This window comes from Lissotriton vulgaris, chromosome 7, assembly GCF_964263255.1.
Source record: "Lissotriton vulgaris chromosome 7, aLisVul1.2, whole genome shotgun sequence".
In the NCBI taxonomy this organism is placed as follows: domain Eukaryota; kingdom Metazoa; phylum Chordata; class Amphibia; order Caudata; family Salamandridae; genus Lissotriton; species Lissotriton vulgaris.
In genome coordinates, this window is record NC_141695.1 from 774,721,685 (window position 1) to 774,741,906 (window position 20,222).

The following is a 20,222-nucleotide window of genomic DNA, read 5'->3' on the forward strand; positions in this document are numbered from 1 at the left end:
TAGCAATTTTGGGGACGTGTCGGGACTTCGCGTTAATTGGGCGAAATAAGATGTATATTCTTTCGCTGCGGACACCCCGGAGTGCGATATTGAAGTAATGGGTAAACAACTCCTCTCGTATCCAGCAATTTTTCGATATCTGGGGATCCAGGTTTATCGTGAACCAGCTGATCTGTTGGAAGGTAACCTCACGAGAACGATTTCGTCACTTACAGCTCAGGTGTCCTTCTGGAACTCCCTTCCGCTGAATGTCCCCAGTTGTATTACGCTTGCAAAAATGGTTGCCCTGCCTAGGTTACTGTACTTTTATGCAAATTTACCGGTCTATGTTCCAACTCGCATTTTCCGCGAGCTGGAAACTCTAACCAGACGATTGATCTGGAACACGGGGCGTCACAGAGTTGCGTTGAGGACTCTTTATGCCGCAACGGAGAGTGGAGGATTGTCTGTCCCTAACCACGAGCTTTATACCTGGCAGCGCAGCTGCAGTGGGCCACTTACTGGTTGAGTGAGAAGAACTTAGGGGATACTACCTCGGACAACGTAGTCATGACGGTCGCACAGGTACACGCGCTGTTTCACCCCTTAACTAAGATCCGCTGCCATGATCAGATACACCTCGCGGTGGCGAGAAAGTGCTACGTAAGGAGCCTGAAACTTACAAATGCTACCAAACCATATGCTCCCAATCTACTGCTGCTGGGTACACCTTGGGAGGGAGGCCCACTTACTGAACCAGCATTGCGCTACTGGGCGGCCGTTGATTTGGAGAGTCTGGGAGACTTGTTTGCCGATGGCGAGTTGCTTTCTTTTGCAGCCCTGGCGGACAACACAGGGCTACCGGTCGGACAGTTCCTGACCCATGCGACGCTCCTGCATACATTGACACGAGCCTGGGGAGCTCTAACAGAGGAGCCACCAACACATTTACTTATCCAGTATCTGCATGTGATGGGGAACGGCTCTCACATAGTACACTGGCTCGCCCAAGCACTACACACACACACACAGTTCTCGTCACAGCGGCTGCGAGACAAATGAACAGTGGATAGGGGCCAGGACTGGACTGACAGGGAATGGGCGCAGATACTAGCTGGGACACAGAATATACAGCGCAATGCACGTTTTAAGATTATACAATATTATATTGTGCACCATGCGTATCTATCCCCGGATAAGCTCAATCGATACTTTGGACTTGATACATCGGCATGCCCCAGATGCGGACTAGTTGACGTACAGCTCCTACATGTACTCTGGACATGCCCTTCACTGCACACCTACTGGATTGCAGTGTCGGGGACTTTGGCAGCAGCAACAGGAGGCAGCTTGCCGCATACATGGGAAGCTTGCCTATTCGGCCTGTTTAGAAGGACGAAACAAACGAAAGTCCATGCGAGGTTCTGGGACCTGTGGCTGATAACTGCGAAACGTCTCATTACCAAGCGCTGGAAGAATAGTGCACCCCGTCAGGCGATTCACTGGCGTACCTCATTTGGCAACTGCGCAAGGACGGAAAGTGTAGCGCTACATAGAGAAGAGACAGCGGGGCTCCGAATGTATCCCATAGCGCTGGACTGGGAAAGCACTTTGACGACTTACCACCAGGCGTGCCTGCGGAGTGGCATTGTTTAGACGCCCGTGCCGCTCTCTGCATACTCTCGACTGAGTTCTCCCCCCTTCCTTTCTTTTCCCCCCCATCTCCCCCCTCCCTTTCTTTTCCCCCCCATCTCCCCTCCTCCACCCCCCCCCCCCCCCCCCCCCCCTCCTGCTGCGTGCCTGGCTGGAGGTACGGTTAGATCCTTACTATCGACATCGCACCATACATGCCTGCTCACCACCTGCCCCATGCACACCACACGTACACACGCATTTACTGTTAGCCACCGCCCAGTCTTTTGTTCCCGAATTCTTCAGATTGTTCTTTAAATTTGTTAGTTTAGAAACAAAGCTTTGGATATATATTGCGTTGCTGATGTGCCCGTTATGCCTTGATCTGCTGCCATAGCATAACCCATGCTCCGAACTGAACAAATCTCTGATGTGATACTGGGAAACAGCTACTGATTTATTCTTATTTTTCCTTTTATATTGTGAACTGCCACTGATTATCAATATTCTCTCTTTGGCGTAATTGTAACCGATGATACTGACATGCTGTTCTACCTATTTTACTTTTATTTTGATCCTTACGAATGAGCTCCCTTATGTGTATGAATAGCTGAAGCGATCTGTGACAAATATTCTGTCCTACGGTATAGTTAATTCTCCTTTTTTTCACATATGTGTAATGCTATAAAAATGACAAAAATGCAATAAACATATTCAAACAAAAAAAAGGGTCTCTGGAGATCTCACCAGTGGCAAGAGGCGCAGGGCAAAAGCGAACAAGGTTCTGGAGCAGTCACTTGATGTGCTCCTCACTCTTGCATTAAATTACATTATATAGGTTTTCAAGCTGGGGCTGCAGTATCACATCCATGACTAACGGGGGCAGCTAATACACAGCTGTTTTATTTGAGGGTGTAGGAACTAGAATTTCTCAACATAGTTCTTTACAGTTTGATAACAGCGTCTGAATAAACGTTTTATGTAGAAATCGTCGAGCTGATATTCGGACTCCAAGGTGGGCTTTATGAGAACAACCTTCCGTCATCCACTGTGATTGTAGTGCATTCATACTGCGATTGCATAGGACCTAGAAGTGTACAGTGTGGAAGTGGCATTACTAGCCTGCTCCTCTCTAGTCCTCTTTTGATTGTCTCATGTTGGCTAATCTCAGTCTCTAACACTGCATTCTGCTTAAAGCAGCTATCCACATCTAAACCCCTTCATAAATGTTTGTCCATGGCGAAACTGAGCTAAGGTGGTGCCTTTAGCTGCCAGAATGTCCCTTTACTTGCTGTCAGCAGTTTTGGGACATTACTGAATTTGTAAAGCTGTACTGATCCGGAGTTTGGAGGGAGTACCGATTGGGAAGATGGGGTTTAAATATATTCAGCTGATATTTGAAAATTCAGATGACATCATAGAGGGAGTGTTAAAAATTGGTCACAAGTTATGGCCTATTGTCTGAATTTTGTATTGAGGTAAATCAACATAATCCCAGTAGGTGATTGGCCACCGTTGATAAGCACAGCATCCCCATTTCGTAGAGAAAATTATGGCTTCACTTAGTGGGCTGTGTAAGTTACAAGGGACTTGCAAAGGTTCTACGATCATAAATTGAAGCTGCTGCTTGAACATTTTAAAGTTGAGACAGCACGCTGGGGAATGGCAATGCCATATAAAATCATTGCGTTACCTAGATTTCTGTATATATTCTATATACTGTCTTTTTCTGGGCCTGAGAGGCCTTCTTTTACATAGCAAACAATATTACAAGGTTTTGTATGGTCAGGTGGGACTTACGGAATGTGGTTTACAACAGAGGAATGTTACTGCCTAATATACATCACTACTATTCGGCAGGCTGCTTAGCAGTAATAAGCGGATGGGTGTTTATTACACAGGATGGCCCTTAGTTTAGGATGGGCAGATGCAGAATGGGTTTGAAAGGGTGTGTGCATTACCTGCATGGCAGGGACACATCAACACGATTCTCTTCTCTGACTGAGGTATTAATGAAGGTATGGGAAAAAGCAGCTAGTGATATTGGATGGAAGGGGGAAATAACGATGGAATCCCCATAGTGGGTTGAGAATTTCATGAAAGACGTAAAAATGCAACCTGTATTTAAACCTCGGGTGGTGTAGGTTGTATATCTAGAATAAGACCTATATTGGGTGGAAAGCTATGCTGACTTTAGCTCAACTGAGCGAGGAACACATAGCTAATGTTGTAAATATTTTCAATTGTGTAATGCAGTGGGCATTGCTGTCTAGAAGGGAGAGGATATATCTACATAACTTGTCTCTTAATAATCGGGTACTGACAGAGACAATGGGGAACAATGCAGTCGAATTGATATATAGAGCATTGACAAACAATGCCATGTATGCTCTTGTAAAATTGACAAATAAAAAGAACAGAGGTATTGGAGTCATGGAGAAAGTGACTGGCAAGACACTTTGATGTGTCCAAGATAAGTGTCTGTAATAGAAAATTTTAGATTAGTGCAGTTTAAAATTCCACACAGTTAATTACTCTAGAACACTCAGCCATAATCTATAACGCTGTGTTTTTTGGACAATGGCGTTAGGACAGCTTCAAGAAACAGTTGGCACCCCAAAAGAAATGTCCACGTGGTTGACCCTACTGGGACAACGGGAAAACCTGGAGAGTTAAGGATATCTCCAAGTGTTTGTTACCCTGGCATTGGATGCGACAAACCAAGATATGTATTTATTTATTTATTTATTTTGTCATTCTATATAGGACAACAAAAGTCTTAAAAGAGTGCCTGAACGCTGGACATAGAACAGATACTTCTACATGCAAACAACTTACAAAAGCAGTGTTGAATAGGTTAGAATACATATAGACATTATAAAAGGTTACTTCAGTTTAAAACAACAGTCACCCACGTAAACAAATTCCAGCAGGAAATTAGACTTTAGACTTGAGGGTATGTAGTAGTCCAAAAACAGGGCAGTCAATCAGTGCCATGTGTGGTGCATCCATCTTGTTTGATGTGTGGAGGCTGAAAGGGTAGTGCCCCAGAGTGAGAGTGCCTAAATAAATTTGACAGCTATCTGGTGAATGGCAATAGTACTCATGGACCGGATGAAAATGTAGCGTTATCCCAGAGATATGTGTAACTTGAACGGGATAAATACTATTATGCTATATTGCTGTTGGTGTTAATATTCTGAAAACATGTATGGGGTTGCTATATTAGTACTGGTCGAGTGGCAACTTTAACCCGGTTACACGTCCATTGACAGTTAAAAAGTATTAATAGTTTAAGAAAACAGTTTTGGGCCACTTGCGATGTCATTTAATAGAGAAGCTATTCTGTTTTAGCGCCTGTGTTTTTGCTGAAGTTATTTGCACGTGCTGCCCTTTCAACATCCGCTAGGTCACTCACAGGCCGCGTTTACTTCAGACAGAGCGTCATGGATGTTAACCGTTTGTCTGTCTTTTTTAACCTATGAAAAAGTAACCGTAGGCACAGCGCCGTGGCAGATTGCCATTAATTGGAGGCTGCTCCAGTGCATCATTAGCGTTAAAAGCCCTCTCTCCTTTGTGGTTTGTTCGCCGTGCAGGGGACGCGGAGCTGCTGCTGCTGTCCGCGAGAGGCAGATTGATGGGCTGCCGCCTGAGCCGGGGCGTCGACAGGCCCCGGCCTCCGCGCGCCGCCACGGCCAAGGAGGGCCCGAAGATGAAAGAGCTGCTGTCTCGGATTGGCACTGTCTCCGAGAGGTGAGTAGCGAAACCGCAGAGCTGCTCTTCGGCTGGAATTAATATTTAGAAGTGTAAAACTAACTCGGCACCGACTCCCGCGGGGATTTATCGGGCCCCATTAAAAGGTAGCAGGCAGAACGCAGAGTGCTTGCTTTGCATTTATTTTACGTGTTTGCCTAAGCAGCCTGCGGTTTCCGCGTAATGTAAGCGACTGGTACGTACTTAAGCAGGGATGTTGACAAGTGCCTCGTCTCTGCGCAGTGATTGGAGGCATCAGCTGTGCGTCTAAACGCACATTCAGACACTAGGGCCTTTGAACCACGGATGTATATTATTACTGTAGTCTTGTCTTTATGCTCCTGGGTTTGATTGCCTTTTATGTGTTGTTTGTTCTCGTGGACTGCATCTGGTGATACTCAGTAAAAATCCAAGCTAATAATAATAAAAAGAGAGAAGGGCGCGGGGACAGAGTGCATTACAACGGCTGCTGCCTCGCAATGCATGCAGCTCCATGCACGCATTTAACCCCTTCAGTACAGGCTTTAATACCCCATAACCATTCATCGGCGCTGTGTCATCAACCTTTAATTCGATTTTTTCTAAACAATATTATTCCAGGTCAGCAACATAACTGCAGCGTTGGTCTGCCCTGTAGACAGTGCAAGTTAGTAGCACGAGGTGGAGGTGGAGGGGGTAGGGGACAAAAGAGGAGTATGTAGAATTTGTAATGGGAGATAGACTGTTCAGTTGCAAAACAGGTTGGCCCAAATGTCCCACCGGGTGCAAGCCACACAGACAAATCCCAACATTATTTAAAATGTGCAAAATTCAGCTAGACCGTAGCCTACTCTGAAATGTTCCAGAGAAATATTGAATGTACTCCAAATCTCCGTCACTGGTTTAACATCTACACAAACCCTCAGCTGCTAACATACCTACCAAATGTTTTTGCTGCTCGGGCTGCCAATTTAGTATAGACTGCTGCTTTCCAAACTCTTTTTACAGTGTCTGTTAATTGTAAATTGTAGCCTCTTTCGTTTCTCAAATTCCTTGCCCGATTGGAATCCTTAATGGTTATCTCATATATGTATGTATGTTTCTGAATGTTCCCTTATTGTACCTTCCTCTTTCCTCCCTTCGTATTTGGGCATATATTGCCTTTTAGACTTATCGAGCCACGTCACGATAGTTACCATAATGCCCTAGATTTAGACCTGCTCACATTAATCCCTGGGAGTATCACAGACTTGGCTACACCAGCTGATGGCAGATTGACTCTCACCAATTGTAGGAAGAGAGTCGAATGGGCGGGACTATGTCAACCCCAAGAAAAGTTAGGCGCCCTGCACCAAACTGTTATTCCGATTCTCATGGATTCTATTCAATCTGTCTCAGCTGACAGCACCCAAATTGTTTTTATTGAAGGTCGCCCTAATTCACACTAGGTTATCGGCCACTATGGTTGATTTCTTCTTCCCAATCAAAAAAGTTAGAAATAATAGGACACCCTGCCATCCTTGGTATAAGGAAAGATGTTGAAAGGCTAAAATAGCTTTGTTTTCTGCCATTAAGGCTAATGATAAACCTTTGATTAAAACCAATAGAGCGGCCTATCAAACTAATTTTGATGGGGCAAGAAAAAGGGTGGGAAAGTGACAAGTGGGAAACTCTTAGAAGCTCCTTTGGCACCCGTGACATGACGACATTTTGGAATGTGATTATCACGGGTAGCTCTGAAGGAAAGCCAGCAGTAGAGCCAAACTTAGGGGCAAATGTGTGGAAGGTCCATTTTGAGTCTCTTTACTCGAGAGCAAAGCTGGAGGTCATTTTAGTGGACAACCAGGGCTCGAGTCGGGGGTACACGTGGATGGTTGGCGCCCCCCCCACTCTTTTCACAGGGTGGATGCCATCCCCCCTGCCAAGAAGCTGGGCCCCACAGAAATAAGCTGAACGTGTCCCGGTGTAATTTTCAGACACCGGGAAACGTTGAGCATGTGACGTCATAAGGTCATTTACATATTGTCAGTCCCCCCACTTCTTTTTATAGGACTTGTGCCCTGTGGACAATGCATGTCACTCCCCACAGACCGATTTCTCCAATGTACCTATGATCACCCCTAGAGCGGCGGATGATACCTGATGATAACTCTCACAGAGGTAACCGGTGCTTTAAGTCAAATTGCACCCGGTAAGGCACCTGGGAATCTCCAGGTTAGGCAAGATTCCCGGGAATTTGTTCCGTAGTGAGCCTACTATTTGGGCTCCATATTTTTGAATTTTATTTAATGCTGTCATGCAAGGCATGGCAATTCCTACTAGTTGGGCCGGGGCTAAAATAATAATAGTTATAAAAAGGGATCCCCGATTCACCCACAAATTATAGGCCCATCAGCCTTATTGACATTAGACAAAAATCTTTGCACATGTGTTGCTATACCGCCTGCAGAGTTGGATGGAGGAACATATAAAGTTCTTATCCCTTTCCAAGCAGGGTTCTGAGAAAAAAAGTCCACATTGGACCAGATCTTCAGGCTACAATTATTACACTGGAAGACCGGGTGTATAGAGGTTGGCAGCCTCTATCTAATTTTTGTAGATCTGAAATCTGCATTCGATCTGGTCCCAAGAGATAAGTTGTGGGCAGTCCTGCTACAGATGGGGGTCCCGTTATATTTGTGTCAGATCATGAGGCGGCTAAATGAAGGAAACTACGCGCAAATAAGATTTGGCAAACACGGGAACTCACCACACCCATCCCTGTAGGTAGAGGAGTACACCAGGGTTGCGTCCTTGCCCAAACACTTTTTTGTCTTTTTATAAACGGGTTAGTTGTTGTTTTAAATACTGAGAAGAATTTAGTTGCACCCAGGCTGGCAGCACGTAACATCCTGGCCATGATGTTTGCCGACGATACTTTGCTATTATCAAAATCTCCAATGGGTATACAGAGGGTCCTAAATAAATTTGAGGCCTTCTGTAAGGAAAGGGGGCTTGAGATTAACCTGCAAAAAACAAAATGTATGGTATTTAACTCCGCCAAAAGTACCCGACCAAACCCATGTTTAGACGGCAGACCCCTAGAGATGTTATCGGTCTTTGATTCTATCAGCATTACAATCACCGAAAAAATGGACTGGGGGTACAAATTAAAAAATCCAGCCTGAAGTTAGCGCAAACAACAGGTGTTCTGAAACTCTAGCTATAAACCGGTGGGCCCAGTATTAGAAATTTACAAGGTACAAGCAAGAGGTGCTGCTCTATTTGGAGCAGAAATGTGGGGCCACAGTCGAACTGATAGCCTAAAACAAGTGCAAACTCCTTTGTTAGACAATTATTTGGTCTCCCCCGTAGTAACCCACTTATACCGTTAAGATTAGATCTGGGGGTCAGGTCAATTGACGAAGAAGTTTCTCTGAGACCCCTCTTATTCTGGAGATGCTTGTGGGTTATTCCAGAATTGTTTGAGTACAAAGAAGAACTAAGAGAGGTGATGAATCTACCTGGGGTGGGGAGACTACCATGGCTTCCCTATGTCAGAAACACCCTCACGCTCATGGGTCACAGTAATCTTTGGGAAAATTCAGAAACGACCACAGTGTCAAGGAAAGAGTTAAAGGTTTGCTACTGGGAGTATAAACTGGCCCCACTACAGGGGAACCACACAATAGGAAACCTTACTGTAGCCTTCATGGAAATGAAAGAGCAGTACATACTAGATCCGGCACTTAATGACATCAAGCCGGCTGCCACAAGGAAGCTCTATTTACAATTTAGGCACAGGGTATTGCCACTGCGTGCTTTTACGAATAAATGATTCAGAAAAGGGGGTGGTGATAAACAGAGTGTCTGAATTAAGCAGACCACTCTTACCCAGTCCAAAGATCAGGGCTTGATCCATCACCGTTATTTAGCTCACTGCACCATCCCAACTCAGATCCCGGCTATATGCAAATCAGTCTGTCCCTGGCCCAGTGCATCATGGGAACAGGGCAGACTAAACTACCAAGCCAATTCTTCACCAGAAAGGAGACAAGCTTCCGGGGACCGGTTTCTGGCATTTCAGCCGTCGTCGGCCCGGCTTGCTTGAATCCTGATGGTGCAGTGAGCAAGGGACTCATGTCTGAGTATACCCTGCCACACCTATAGTGGCCAAAAATGATTCAGAAAAGGGGGTGGTGATGAACAGAGTGTCTGAATTAAGCAGACCACTCTTATCCAGTCCAAAGATCAGGGCTTGATCCATCACCGTTATTTAGCTCACTGCACCATCCCAGCTCAGAACCCGGCTATATGCAAATCAGTCTGTCCCTGGCCCAGTGCATCATGGGAACAGAGCAGACTAAACTACCAAGCCAATTCTTCACCAGAAAGGAGACAAGCTTCCGGGGACCGGTTTCTGGCATTTCAGCCGTCGTCGGCCCGGCTTGCTTGAATCCTGATGGTGCAGTGAGCAAGGGACTCATGTCTGAGTATACCCTGCCACACCTATAGTGGCCAAAAACGATTCAGAAAAGGGGGTGGTGATGAACAGAGTGTCTGAATTAAGCAGACCACTCTTACCCAGTCCAAAGATCAGGGCTTGATCCATCACCGTTATTTAGCTCACTGCACCATCCCAGCTCAGAACCCGGCTATATGCAAATCAGTCTGTCCCTGGCCCAGTGCATCATGGGAACAGGGCAGACTAAACTACCAAGCCAATTCTTCACCAGAAAGGAGACAAGCTTCCAGGAAACCGGTTTCTGGCATTTCAGCCGTCGTCGGCCCGGCTTGCTTGAATCCTGATGGTGCAGTGAGCAAGGGACTCATGTCTGAGTATTCCCTGCCACACCTATAGTGGCCAAAAACAATTTGGAAAAGGGGGTGGTGATGAACAGAGTGCCCGAATTAAGCAGACCACTCTTACCCAGTCCAAAGATCAGGGCTTGATCCATCACCATTATTTAGCTCACTGCACCATCCCAGCTCAGAACCCGGCTATATGCAAATCAGTCTGTCCCTGGCCCAGTGCATCATGGGAACAGGGCAGACTAAACTACCAAGACAGTTCTTCACCAGAAAGGAGACAAGCTTCCGGGGCCGGTTTCTGGCATTTCAGCCGTCGTCGGCCCGGCTTGCTTGAATCCTGATGGTGCAGTGAGCAAGGGACTCATGTCTGAGTATACCCTGCCACACCTATAGTGGCCAAAAATGATTCAGAAAAGGGGGTGGTGATGAACAGAGTGTCTGAATTAAGCAGACCACTCTTACCCAGTCCAAAGATCAGGGCTTGATCCATCACCGTTATTTAGCTCACTGCACCATCCCAGCTCAGAACCCGGCTATATGCAAATCAGTCTGTCCCTGGCCCAGTGCATCATGGGAACAGGGCAGACTTAACTACCAAGCCAATTCTTCACCAGAAAGGAGACAAGCTTCCGGGGACCGGTTTCTGGCATTTCAGCCGTCGTCGGCCCGGCTTGCTTGAATCCTGATGGTGCAGTGAGCAAGGAACTCATGTCTGAGTATACCCTGCCACACCTATAGTGGTCAAAAACGATTCAGAAAAGGGGGTGGTGATGAACAGAGTGTCTGAATTAAGCAGACCACTCTTACCCAGTCCAAAGATCAGGGCTTGATCCATCACCGTTATTTAGCTCACTGCACCATCCCAGCTCAGAACCCGGCTATATGCAAATCAGTCTGTCCCTGGCCCAGTGCATCATGGGAACAAGGCAGACTAAACTACCAAGCCAATTCTTCACCAGAAAGGAGACAAGCTTCCGGGGACCGGTTTCTGGCATTTCAGCCGTCGTCGGCCCGGCTTGCTTGAATCCTGATGGTGCAGTGAGCTAAAAAACGGTGTTGGATCTAGCCCTGATCTCTTGACTGGGTGAGAGTATTCTGCTTAATTCAGAAACTCTGTCCATCACCACCCCTTGTTGTTAAATATTTTGTCCACCATAAGCGTGGAAGGATATACTCATATGTGAGTCCCTTGCTCATTGCACCATCAGCATTCAAGCAAGCCGGGCCGACGACGGCTGAAATGCCAGAAACCGGTCCCCTGAAGCTTGTTTCCTTCCCAGTGTAAGAATTGGCTTGGTAGTTTGGTTTGCCCTGTTCCCATCATGCACTGGGACAGGAACAGAGTAATTTGCATATAGCCAGGTTCTGAGCTGGGATGGTGCAGTGAGCTAAAAAACGGTGTTGGATCTAGCCCTGATCTCTTGACTGGGTGAGAGTATTCTGCTTAATTCAGAAACTCTGTCCATCACCACCCCTTGTTGTTAAATATTTTGTCCACCATAAGCGTGGAAGGGTATACTCAGATGTGGTCCCTTGCTCATCGCACCATCAGGATTCAAGCAAGCCGGGCCGACGACGGCTGAAATGCCAGAAACCGGTCCCCGGAAGCTTGTTTCCTTCCCAGTGTAAGAATTTGCTTGGTAGTTTGGTTTACCCTGTTCCCATCATGGACTGGGACAGGAACAGACTAATTTGCATATAGCCAGGTTCTGAGCTGGGATGGTGCAGTGAGCTAAAAACGGTGTTGGATCTAGCCCTGATCTCTTGACTGGGTGAGAGTATTCTGCTTAATTCAGAAACTCTGTCCATCACCACCCCTTCTTGTTAAATTTACGAATAAATGGGCGGGCCAACAAATATTAGGTTGCCCGGCCTGCAATGGCACAGAAGAATCTGATTACCACATGTTTTTTTGCACTGGCTATAAGAAAGCAAGAAAACTTTGGCTGATCCAGATATGCAGAAAGTTTGGAACTAGGAAATGTTCAGAGGCTTTTAGGTTACTGAAATGTGATGCTAGTCTCCCCATTGCATTTTCGGAGGCAGGCTTTTTATTCTCTATGTGTTGTACTCGTAGAGTTTTCCTAAAAATGTCCCCCAAAGATGGCGATTAAATCTGTGTACACCCCTTTTTAATTGAAGGAATTTGATATGAATTGTACGTGTATTTTAGTATTATTTTAACAATGTATCATAATCATGGTGTACATTACTTTGGCGGGCAGGACTACTAAGAAGTAGAATTGCTGTCTAAGGGTCTACAACATGGGTACTCACAAACTTTCTCTCGGGGCCAAATTTACAGTGCTGTTTGTGTCCGAGGGCCGCACCGGTGGGGGCGGGGTCAGTGGGGGACCATGAGGTTGGACGCAGGTCCCTGCAGCAGACACATTTGTCCACTGAGCCACCAGACCCGGCATCCTCACATTTCTCTTTCTCTCTCTCTCTCTGTCTCCCTCCCTCTATCCCTCTCTCTCTCTGTCTCCCTCCCTCTATCTCTCTGTCTCCCTCCCTCCATCCCCCTCTCTCTCTTTCTCACCCTGTCTCACTCCCTCTCTCTCCCCCTCTCTCTCTCTCCCTCTCTCGCCCTCACTCTCCCTCACTCTGACTGTCTCACTCCCTCCCTCTCTCTCTCTCTCCCCCTCTCTCTCCTTCCCTCTCCCTCTCTCCCCCTGTTGGAAAGTGGGTTATTGGTAGGGGCAAATGTAGGTCTGCCACTGGCAATAAGGCTACTAACACATGATAGGACTAAGCATAGGTCTTAGAAAATTATTCCCATGCTCAACCCTTGGTAACGTGGCTGCGAGCAGACAGGCTTAACTTCAAAGACAGGTATGTAAAGCATATAAAAACACCATTTCAGTGAATAATTAAGACACAACACAAAATAAAAATCCCACACCAATTTATAAAAATAGGTAATGTTTTTATCTTTTAAATGACACCAAAACGAAAAAAATCCACTGTAGGAAACCAGAGATATGAATTTTTAAAGATTAGTCACTTTCTAGTGCTTAGAAACTAACAGTGCCCCTTTTAGTCATTTTGTTTTCTCTGTCAAGGACATACCTTTATAAATTGTTCTGAAGAATTTTCTCACCTCTGCGGTGGGCCGCCTTCTTCAGCAAACGGGGTCCAGTTAGAACACCTTCCTGGAGTTCTGGTTGCGGGTCCCAAAGTATCCAACACGCAGTCCAAGGTTCTGGAATCTCCAAGAGGGTCCTTGAAAGTGTGAAACTTCAATTCCGCAATCCACTTGAACAAAACCCTTACACATCCACTGATACTCCAGGCTTTGAAGTCTTTGTGGGGCTGTCCAGGTGAGCTCTGTTAACCTGCAGCTTGCAGGGAGTTCAACTATTGAGTCCTTTGGAAGCAAGGTAATCCACAGGGCTGCAGTTTCACTTGGTGCAGTCTTCAGAGGTCAGGCCTTAGGGTTCCTTGCACAGCAAAATCTTTTCAGCAGGGCACTTCTTGCTTCAGTAAGTTTCAAGAAGTAGATCTGGAGGGCTGTGCCCTCATATACTTATTCAAAATTCTCTGGGTCAAGCACCAGGTCACTGCTGACCAATGAGAGCAGGCCAACTCCTCCTAGTTATGACCACATCCTGTAGAGTGTGGCATTAGTTTGTCCCAGAGTGCATCATTCTTCCAAATCCAAAATGGCTGATTTTCCAGCAAGGAGGTAAGAGCTGCCTAAACACACCCTCTGGGATGGCTTATTTCCATGGACTCTCCCCCTACCATCTGCACATACCTTCCTTAAGCCTAGCCCTGACTCTGGGTCAAGATTGTCAGAGTGGAGCTGAAACCCAGGCCTCCCCTCTGCCTTTGAAGAGCATAGTTTACGACGCCACCTCCTGGCCTGGCATTCTTATAGACCAGCACACTGCCCTTCCAGCAGCCTGGCTAATCCACTTAACTCTGACCAATCAGGGCAGACCACTGAAAGGCTGAATCTGGACTTACAAACAAGAAAGTATCATAACTTCTTGTATGTACACTTTAGGAGAAATTCAACAATATAATATTGTTGGATTTACTACTACCATTCTGGGAAGTCGTTGAATGGTTCGGCTAGTCCTCTCCTATCAATATTTATTAATCAATAACTTCCTACCATCTTAACCTTTGGGTCATGGGGTTTGCAATGGGGAAATGACTGGGGCCACTTTTCTAGCACCAGGGCTTACAAAACCCTATTTTATAAGTATTTCCCTAAATTCTACAGGACCCCCACCCCCTGTGCAACTAGGGGAGACTTCAGGGGTTCTGAATCTGCAGAAATTCTACAGATTATCCTTACCCAGTTCCTCTAGCATCCAAGTCGAATTTGAGCAGCTCTTTAACACAATGTAGGGAGTGAAATGTAAAATACCCAGGCATATACAAATTCATTTTATAAGGGCGTACCTTATAGATAACTGACTTCCACCCCAGTCTCCCTCTCTCTCCTTCCCTCTCTCTCCCTCCTTCACTCCCCTTCTCTCACTCCCCTTCCCTCACCCTCACTCCCCCTCCCCCACTCCCTACCTTACTCCCCTTCCCTCACTCCCTCCCTCGCTGGGCTTCCCTCACTCCCCTACCCTGCTCCCCCTTCCCTCACTCCCCTTCCCTCACTCCCCTTCCCTCATTCCCTCCCTCACTCCCCTTCCCTCACTCCCTCACTTCCACCTCCCTCTCTCCACCTCCCTCACTCCCTCCCTCACTCCCTTCAGTCCCTCCCTCCCTTCAGTCCCTCCCTCACTCCCCTTCCTCACTCCCTTACTCCCCTTCCCTCACTCACCTTCCCTCACTCCCTCACTTCTGCTTCCCTCCCCCTGCCTCCCTCACTTCCCTCACTCCCTCCCTCCCCATCCCTCACTTCCTTACTCCCCTTCCCTCCTCTCTCACTTCTGCTCCCTCCCCCACCTCCCTCACTCCGCCTCCCTCACTCCGCCTCCCTCCACCTCCCTCCCTCTGTCTCCCTCCCTCTGTCTCCCTCCCTCTGTCTCCCTCCCTCAGCCTCCCTCCCTCTGTCTCCCTCCCTCTGTCTCCCTCTTCCCTCTGTTTGTCTCCCTCCCTCTGTCTGTCTCCGTTTCTCAGTCTCCATTTCTCGGTCTCCCTCTCCCTCCCTTTCTCTTCCTCTCCCTCGGTCTCCCTCCCTCTACCTCCCTCTGTCATCTCACCCTGCCTTTGTGTCCGCCCGGCTGAGACAGCTTCCCGGGCACACACACACAGCCGCATCCGAGCACTTCACAGGTCTTTAAAATACCATTTGCATGTTAATGAGGCTTTGTGCCATTTCACCTCTTAGGGACCCTGCATCTCCATGCTGACTATCGCTGGAATAAATCACCCCGCCTCCACAGAGCAGCAGAGTCTCTCAGAGTCGAGCTCCGGTTGCAGACACTCTTTAAAAATTATTTTTTAAAACATGGGTCTGATGTGTGCAAGGTCCGTGGGCCGCCAGGGAAGGCTTGCCGGGGCCGCTGGCGGCCCGCGGGCCGTACTATGAGTACCCATGGCCAACAACAATGTTTTTTAGCCCTCTCTTTGATTGAAGTAAATTTTGAATATATTAACTTTTTATTAACACCTTGCGTGCGGTGCAGATTTCCGCAGTGCGCTGAAGTTTTTAAAAACCCGCGGTTCATGACAAGCTCAGCTCGTCATGAGTGTACGAGAGGTGTACCTCATGACGTGCTGAGCTCGTCATGAGCGTCGAAGGGGTTAATGAAATAAGGCATTGTAAATTGCTTATTATATTGTACAAGCACTTTAATGTAACCAGTGATGAGATGAATAGCCCCATTCTTGACTGATACAATCACCTTATACAAACATAGATATTTTCGTTTGATTAGTTCATCTGAGAGATAGAGCAAGAGCGGAAAAATATCCAGATATTGTAAATTGAATCTATGCACTGCATATGCACCTAAATGCAGATTGTGTTCTCAGGATTGATTGCAATGTAGATTTCCGCAGGTTACATTATGTATTCAGTATACATTGTCATAGGATGACTGTATATTTTTTATTTGTTATAATATAAATGAAATGTTAGATTCTGTTCAAATGCTTATATGGTCAAAATAACCGTAGTACAGTTTTACAAAGTAAGTACATTAAAGTAAGAATAAGGGGAAATTAGAGTTCCTGTTGGCTGATTGAGGCCTTCATGTTTTGATACTGGACTAAAGAAAAATACAATTACTTCTCATAGCCACTGCATCCACTTTTTTTGGTTTGGAAAATCTGATAATCCTGTTTCATAACTAACCTCTTCTAGTGAGTTAGAGGAGGGCAGGCAAATGGTTGCCAGTTATCCTAGGATTTTGGATTACAGTTGTGGATGTGGATCGGATAATATTCTCCAAGTTTTCCAAGCCTTGCTGTTCTTGTCTTTTGTAAATCAGTAAGTAATAATAGGTTTGGGTATTCAGAACACTGACAATCTCGGGGTCTAAGTTTTATTCTCCATCTTTGACTGTCTTTTGCATTTTAAAGTGAGAAAATGCTATTGGTGGTTTTTTTTCAGAGCATTGAGAGCAATTCGTTGCTGACTCAGAAGTGTAACAAACTCGAGAGTTCAACATTACTGATTAAATACATTAAAAAAGATTACACATAATCTGTGTGTCAGGAATGGACAGGCGTAATGTGTGGAAAGAACACAGTCCTTTATCGGATGTATCTTCTGTTTTTATATAAACACGCCGGCGCCAGACCTTGACCAGTACAACTCAACACCCAAACTGATAATCCCATATCCACCAAAATTGATTCATGAATCGACAAACCTTGGTGACTACAACTGACTTTAACAAATGATTGAGCCCCTGTTGCTTGAGTGGTTTTCTTCCACAGTCTTTAGGTAGTAGAGGCCAAGCTACCATTAGCAGTAATACGGATTGCCTGGTGAGTTTTTTATGTGCCTATTCATTGCACCAGATCTGAATGCGTATAATGCATAGTGCCCTTAGGAACGCATTTATTTATTTATTGACATTTGTAGAGCGCGGCGAATACCCGTGGGCGTCTCGGCGCTAGTTAAGGGATGGATCAGCAACTGGGGTAAAGAAGATATACAAGGCTATTGGTCAAATAACCACGTCTTTAGCTGTTTAGCATCAGGTGTGTGCTCCCACTTTGTGCACTTCTGGGACACTCTGGTTTTACAGAAAGGGTAGGAGATCCTTGTGTACCCCTCCTGTAATACTGGTCGTGCTGGTGCACTTGTATCGCTTACGCTGTCTTGAGTGGGCGTTCCATCATTTGCATTAAAGAGGCAATCCTATTACCTCTGGGCCCCCGCCCTATTACAGGCGCAGAGATAAGCAAGCAGTTAAGAGGTGCGCTGACAGTGCACCACAAGAGGTTGTGCACTGTCATTGGGCCCCCTGAGGGCAGCTCTCTGGAGAAGTGAAAGGTGGTCCTATGGTGCACCTTTTGAAAGGTGTGCCATGAAGCTAACTGGCACAATTCGCCCTGTGTATAATGCAGACCATGATCTTCAGATTTTGCATCTTTAAGCTTATTAATTGGACAGAGATCAATTCAAGGACAAGGTAGGTGTGACTGTTCTTGTTCTCTCCATCAAGTAGAGGAATCAAGACTAATTCTTGCTCCATGAGCAATGTATGAGAAGGACGGGGATATATATCCTTTAACATGTTTGCAGGGATACTAGATTCTCAGGAGTGGGATGCTTTTGGTAATTCAGCGTGAAAATATATTTGAAATTTGCTAGATGTTTTGAGGTTTTAAAACTTCATAGTATTTGAAACAATATTTGTCATACTTTAATTTGTTCTAACATTGACTAACTTTTATGAGAATGCAAAATTTCGTATATTTTGAATTAACAATTGCAATTTTATTCTTCTAGCTGATAAAAAGTGCATCAAAGCCTTAGCATTGTTGCACATTTACACACATTTAAAATGCACTGCCATTTTGTTATTCCATTTTGTACATTGCACATTTCAGCCTCACATTTCCAGTAAGCATATTCTCATTCTGAAGTTTACTCAACAACGCGAGAACTGCAGAAATGAGTAAATTCAGCCATTTTATCCAAGCTTATTATATCTAGTTTTCAATGCATTCTCATATTCATCCAAGGAGAAGAGCTCACCAACTTGCTCAATGGTGCCCATCTGTAGCTTCTACTATACCTAAATACCTAAAGTATACCTAATTTTGTTCTCACCATTCTTTTGCGTTGAGAAAATCGATATAAATGAGGCACTGAAATATATGGATTTTAGCTGACGAGGGAATGAAGCTCTGGTCCGTTGACATTGCGATCTGCCCTTAACTTTATTTTTTATGCTAACTGGCTATTTTGGATTCAACATGTGTTAGACGTCTATGAGCTATCCTTATTGTCTGTTTTCTTTTACACTTACCTTTAAAACCTAAGAAATGTCACTAGTGGAGAGGAAGGAGCCCTGCTCCTTGACCAAAGATATAGCTGGGTGTCAAACACTGAAGCAACATTTGCTGGGGTTTTGTTAGTCATGTTCATAATGGAGAATTCAGCTCTTATTGCAGCACATTCTTTAAAATGTAAGTGATTATTTGTCTTGTATAAAACTAGGCATGTTGTCAAGACACAGGCTGTCGGTCTTCGGAGTTGTTTGACTTGCTGCCACTTTGCAGGCTATTGTTTACAATCTCATCGGTCGTTAATGTAGGTGTTATGAAGAGTAGCAGCTGGCTTAGTTTTTCCCCTAGCTGTTCATTTGGGAATTGTCAAAGGTTTAAGGTATTCATGCATGTTTTCTTCTTGCCTTTATTTTTCTTCTTCCCTTTGCTTCTCACTTTGTGAGGTGAGCTGCAGGATTAATTTCTGTCGAGATCTCCTACCATCAGGACCCTTTAAGTGTGCTGTGAACCTGAGAATGTTCTTTTATGTTTCCCCCCCCCCAAGGACTTTCAGCTACCTCACTATTGTATTGTAATTGCATTTATATAGCGCTTACTACCCCTGACATGGCGTCAAAGCGCTTTTTCAGCGAGTAGCACGCTACTCCGGGACCCATAGAGGGTTCGTGTTAAATTAGTATAGTGAAACATGCAAGTATATTTTAAGTGGTGGATAGGTTAGTCAGTTATTTGGATTTGGAATGATAGCAGAAGGATAGAGGAAGACAAACGTTTGTATTTATATAGCGCTTGTTGACGCACGCTATTCAGGAAGCCTACAAAGGATTATTGGTGAATTAATATGGTGAAATATGAAGTAATTTCAGTGGTGGATATTAGTCAGTTACTTGGAGTGAGAAGGATAGTGGAGGGATAAAATGGGAAGAAAGATTTGCATTCATATAGCACTTGTTACCCCTGATGGGTGGTGAATCGCTTTTCTGGCGAGTAGAACGCCACTCGGGAACCCATAAAGGAATACTGTTGAAAATTAGCATAGTAAAAAAAAAAAAAACATATGAAGTAATTTGAGTAGTGGATATGTTATTCAGTTATTTGGGTAGTATATTAGTATAGTTTAATATGCAATTTGAGAAGTGAACATGTTAGTCTGTTAATTTCGATTTAAAAGGATAGTGGAGGGATAAAAGAGTGAACGTTTTTTTTTTTAGGTCTTAGCAATAGGAGGAGGCTTTTGGATGAATAAAAAGGAGTTTTGGAGTGGAGGACTCAGAGGAAAGAGTTTAGAAAGGTTTGTTTTAGGGGATCAGTATAGTAAAAAGGTGTCAGATGATGGAAGGAGGAATAGAGTAGGAGAGAGTCTAGAAAGGGTTATTTTGGCAATCATAGTAGTGGTATGGGGTTTGGGATAAATGAGAGAGTGGATGTAGAGGATATATTGATAGATGTATAGGATGAGAGATAGGGTAGTGCATTGGAAGGAGTAGTAGAAAAAGTTTGCGATGAGTCAGAAGGTTGGGCTAGAAGATATATTGAGCAAAGTATAAGCTGAGAAATAGGGTAGCGCATTGGAAATGCTAAATTAGAAGAAAGTGATAAATGTATAGATCCATAATTACATTGAAAGTATATCGATACAAAAAGGAGGTAAGTGTATGTAGATTAAAGATATTGATAGAGGCACAGGATGAGAAATAGGGTAGTGCATTAGA

General features: G+C 45.1%; 1 protein-coding gene across 1 annotated transcript in view; it reads left to right on the forward strand.

Moving 5' to 3' along the window:
* Positions 1-20,222, forward strand: part of FAAP100 (FA core complex associated protein 100) — a 347,891-nt gene that overhangs the window by 247,086 nt on the left and 80,583 nt on the right. Inside the window, exon 5 of the mRNA XM_086931007.1 lies at positions 5,208-5,364. Within this exon, the coding sequence (XP_086787133.1) occupies positions 5,208-5,364 (157 nt within the window). The remainder of the gene's footprint in view (positions 1-5,207; positions 5,365-20,222) is intronic.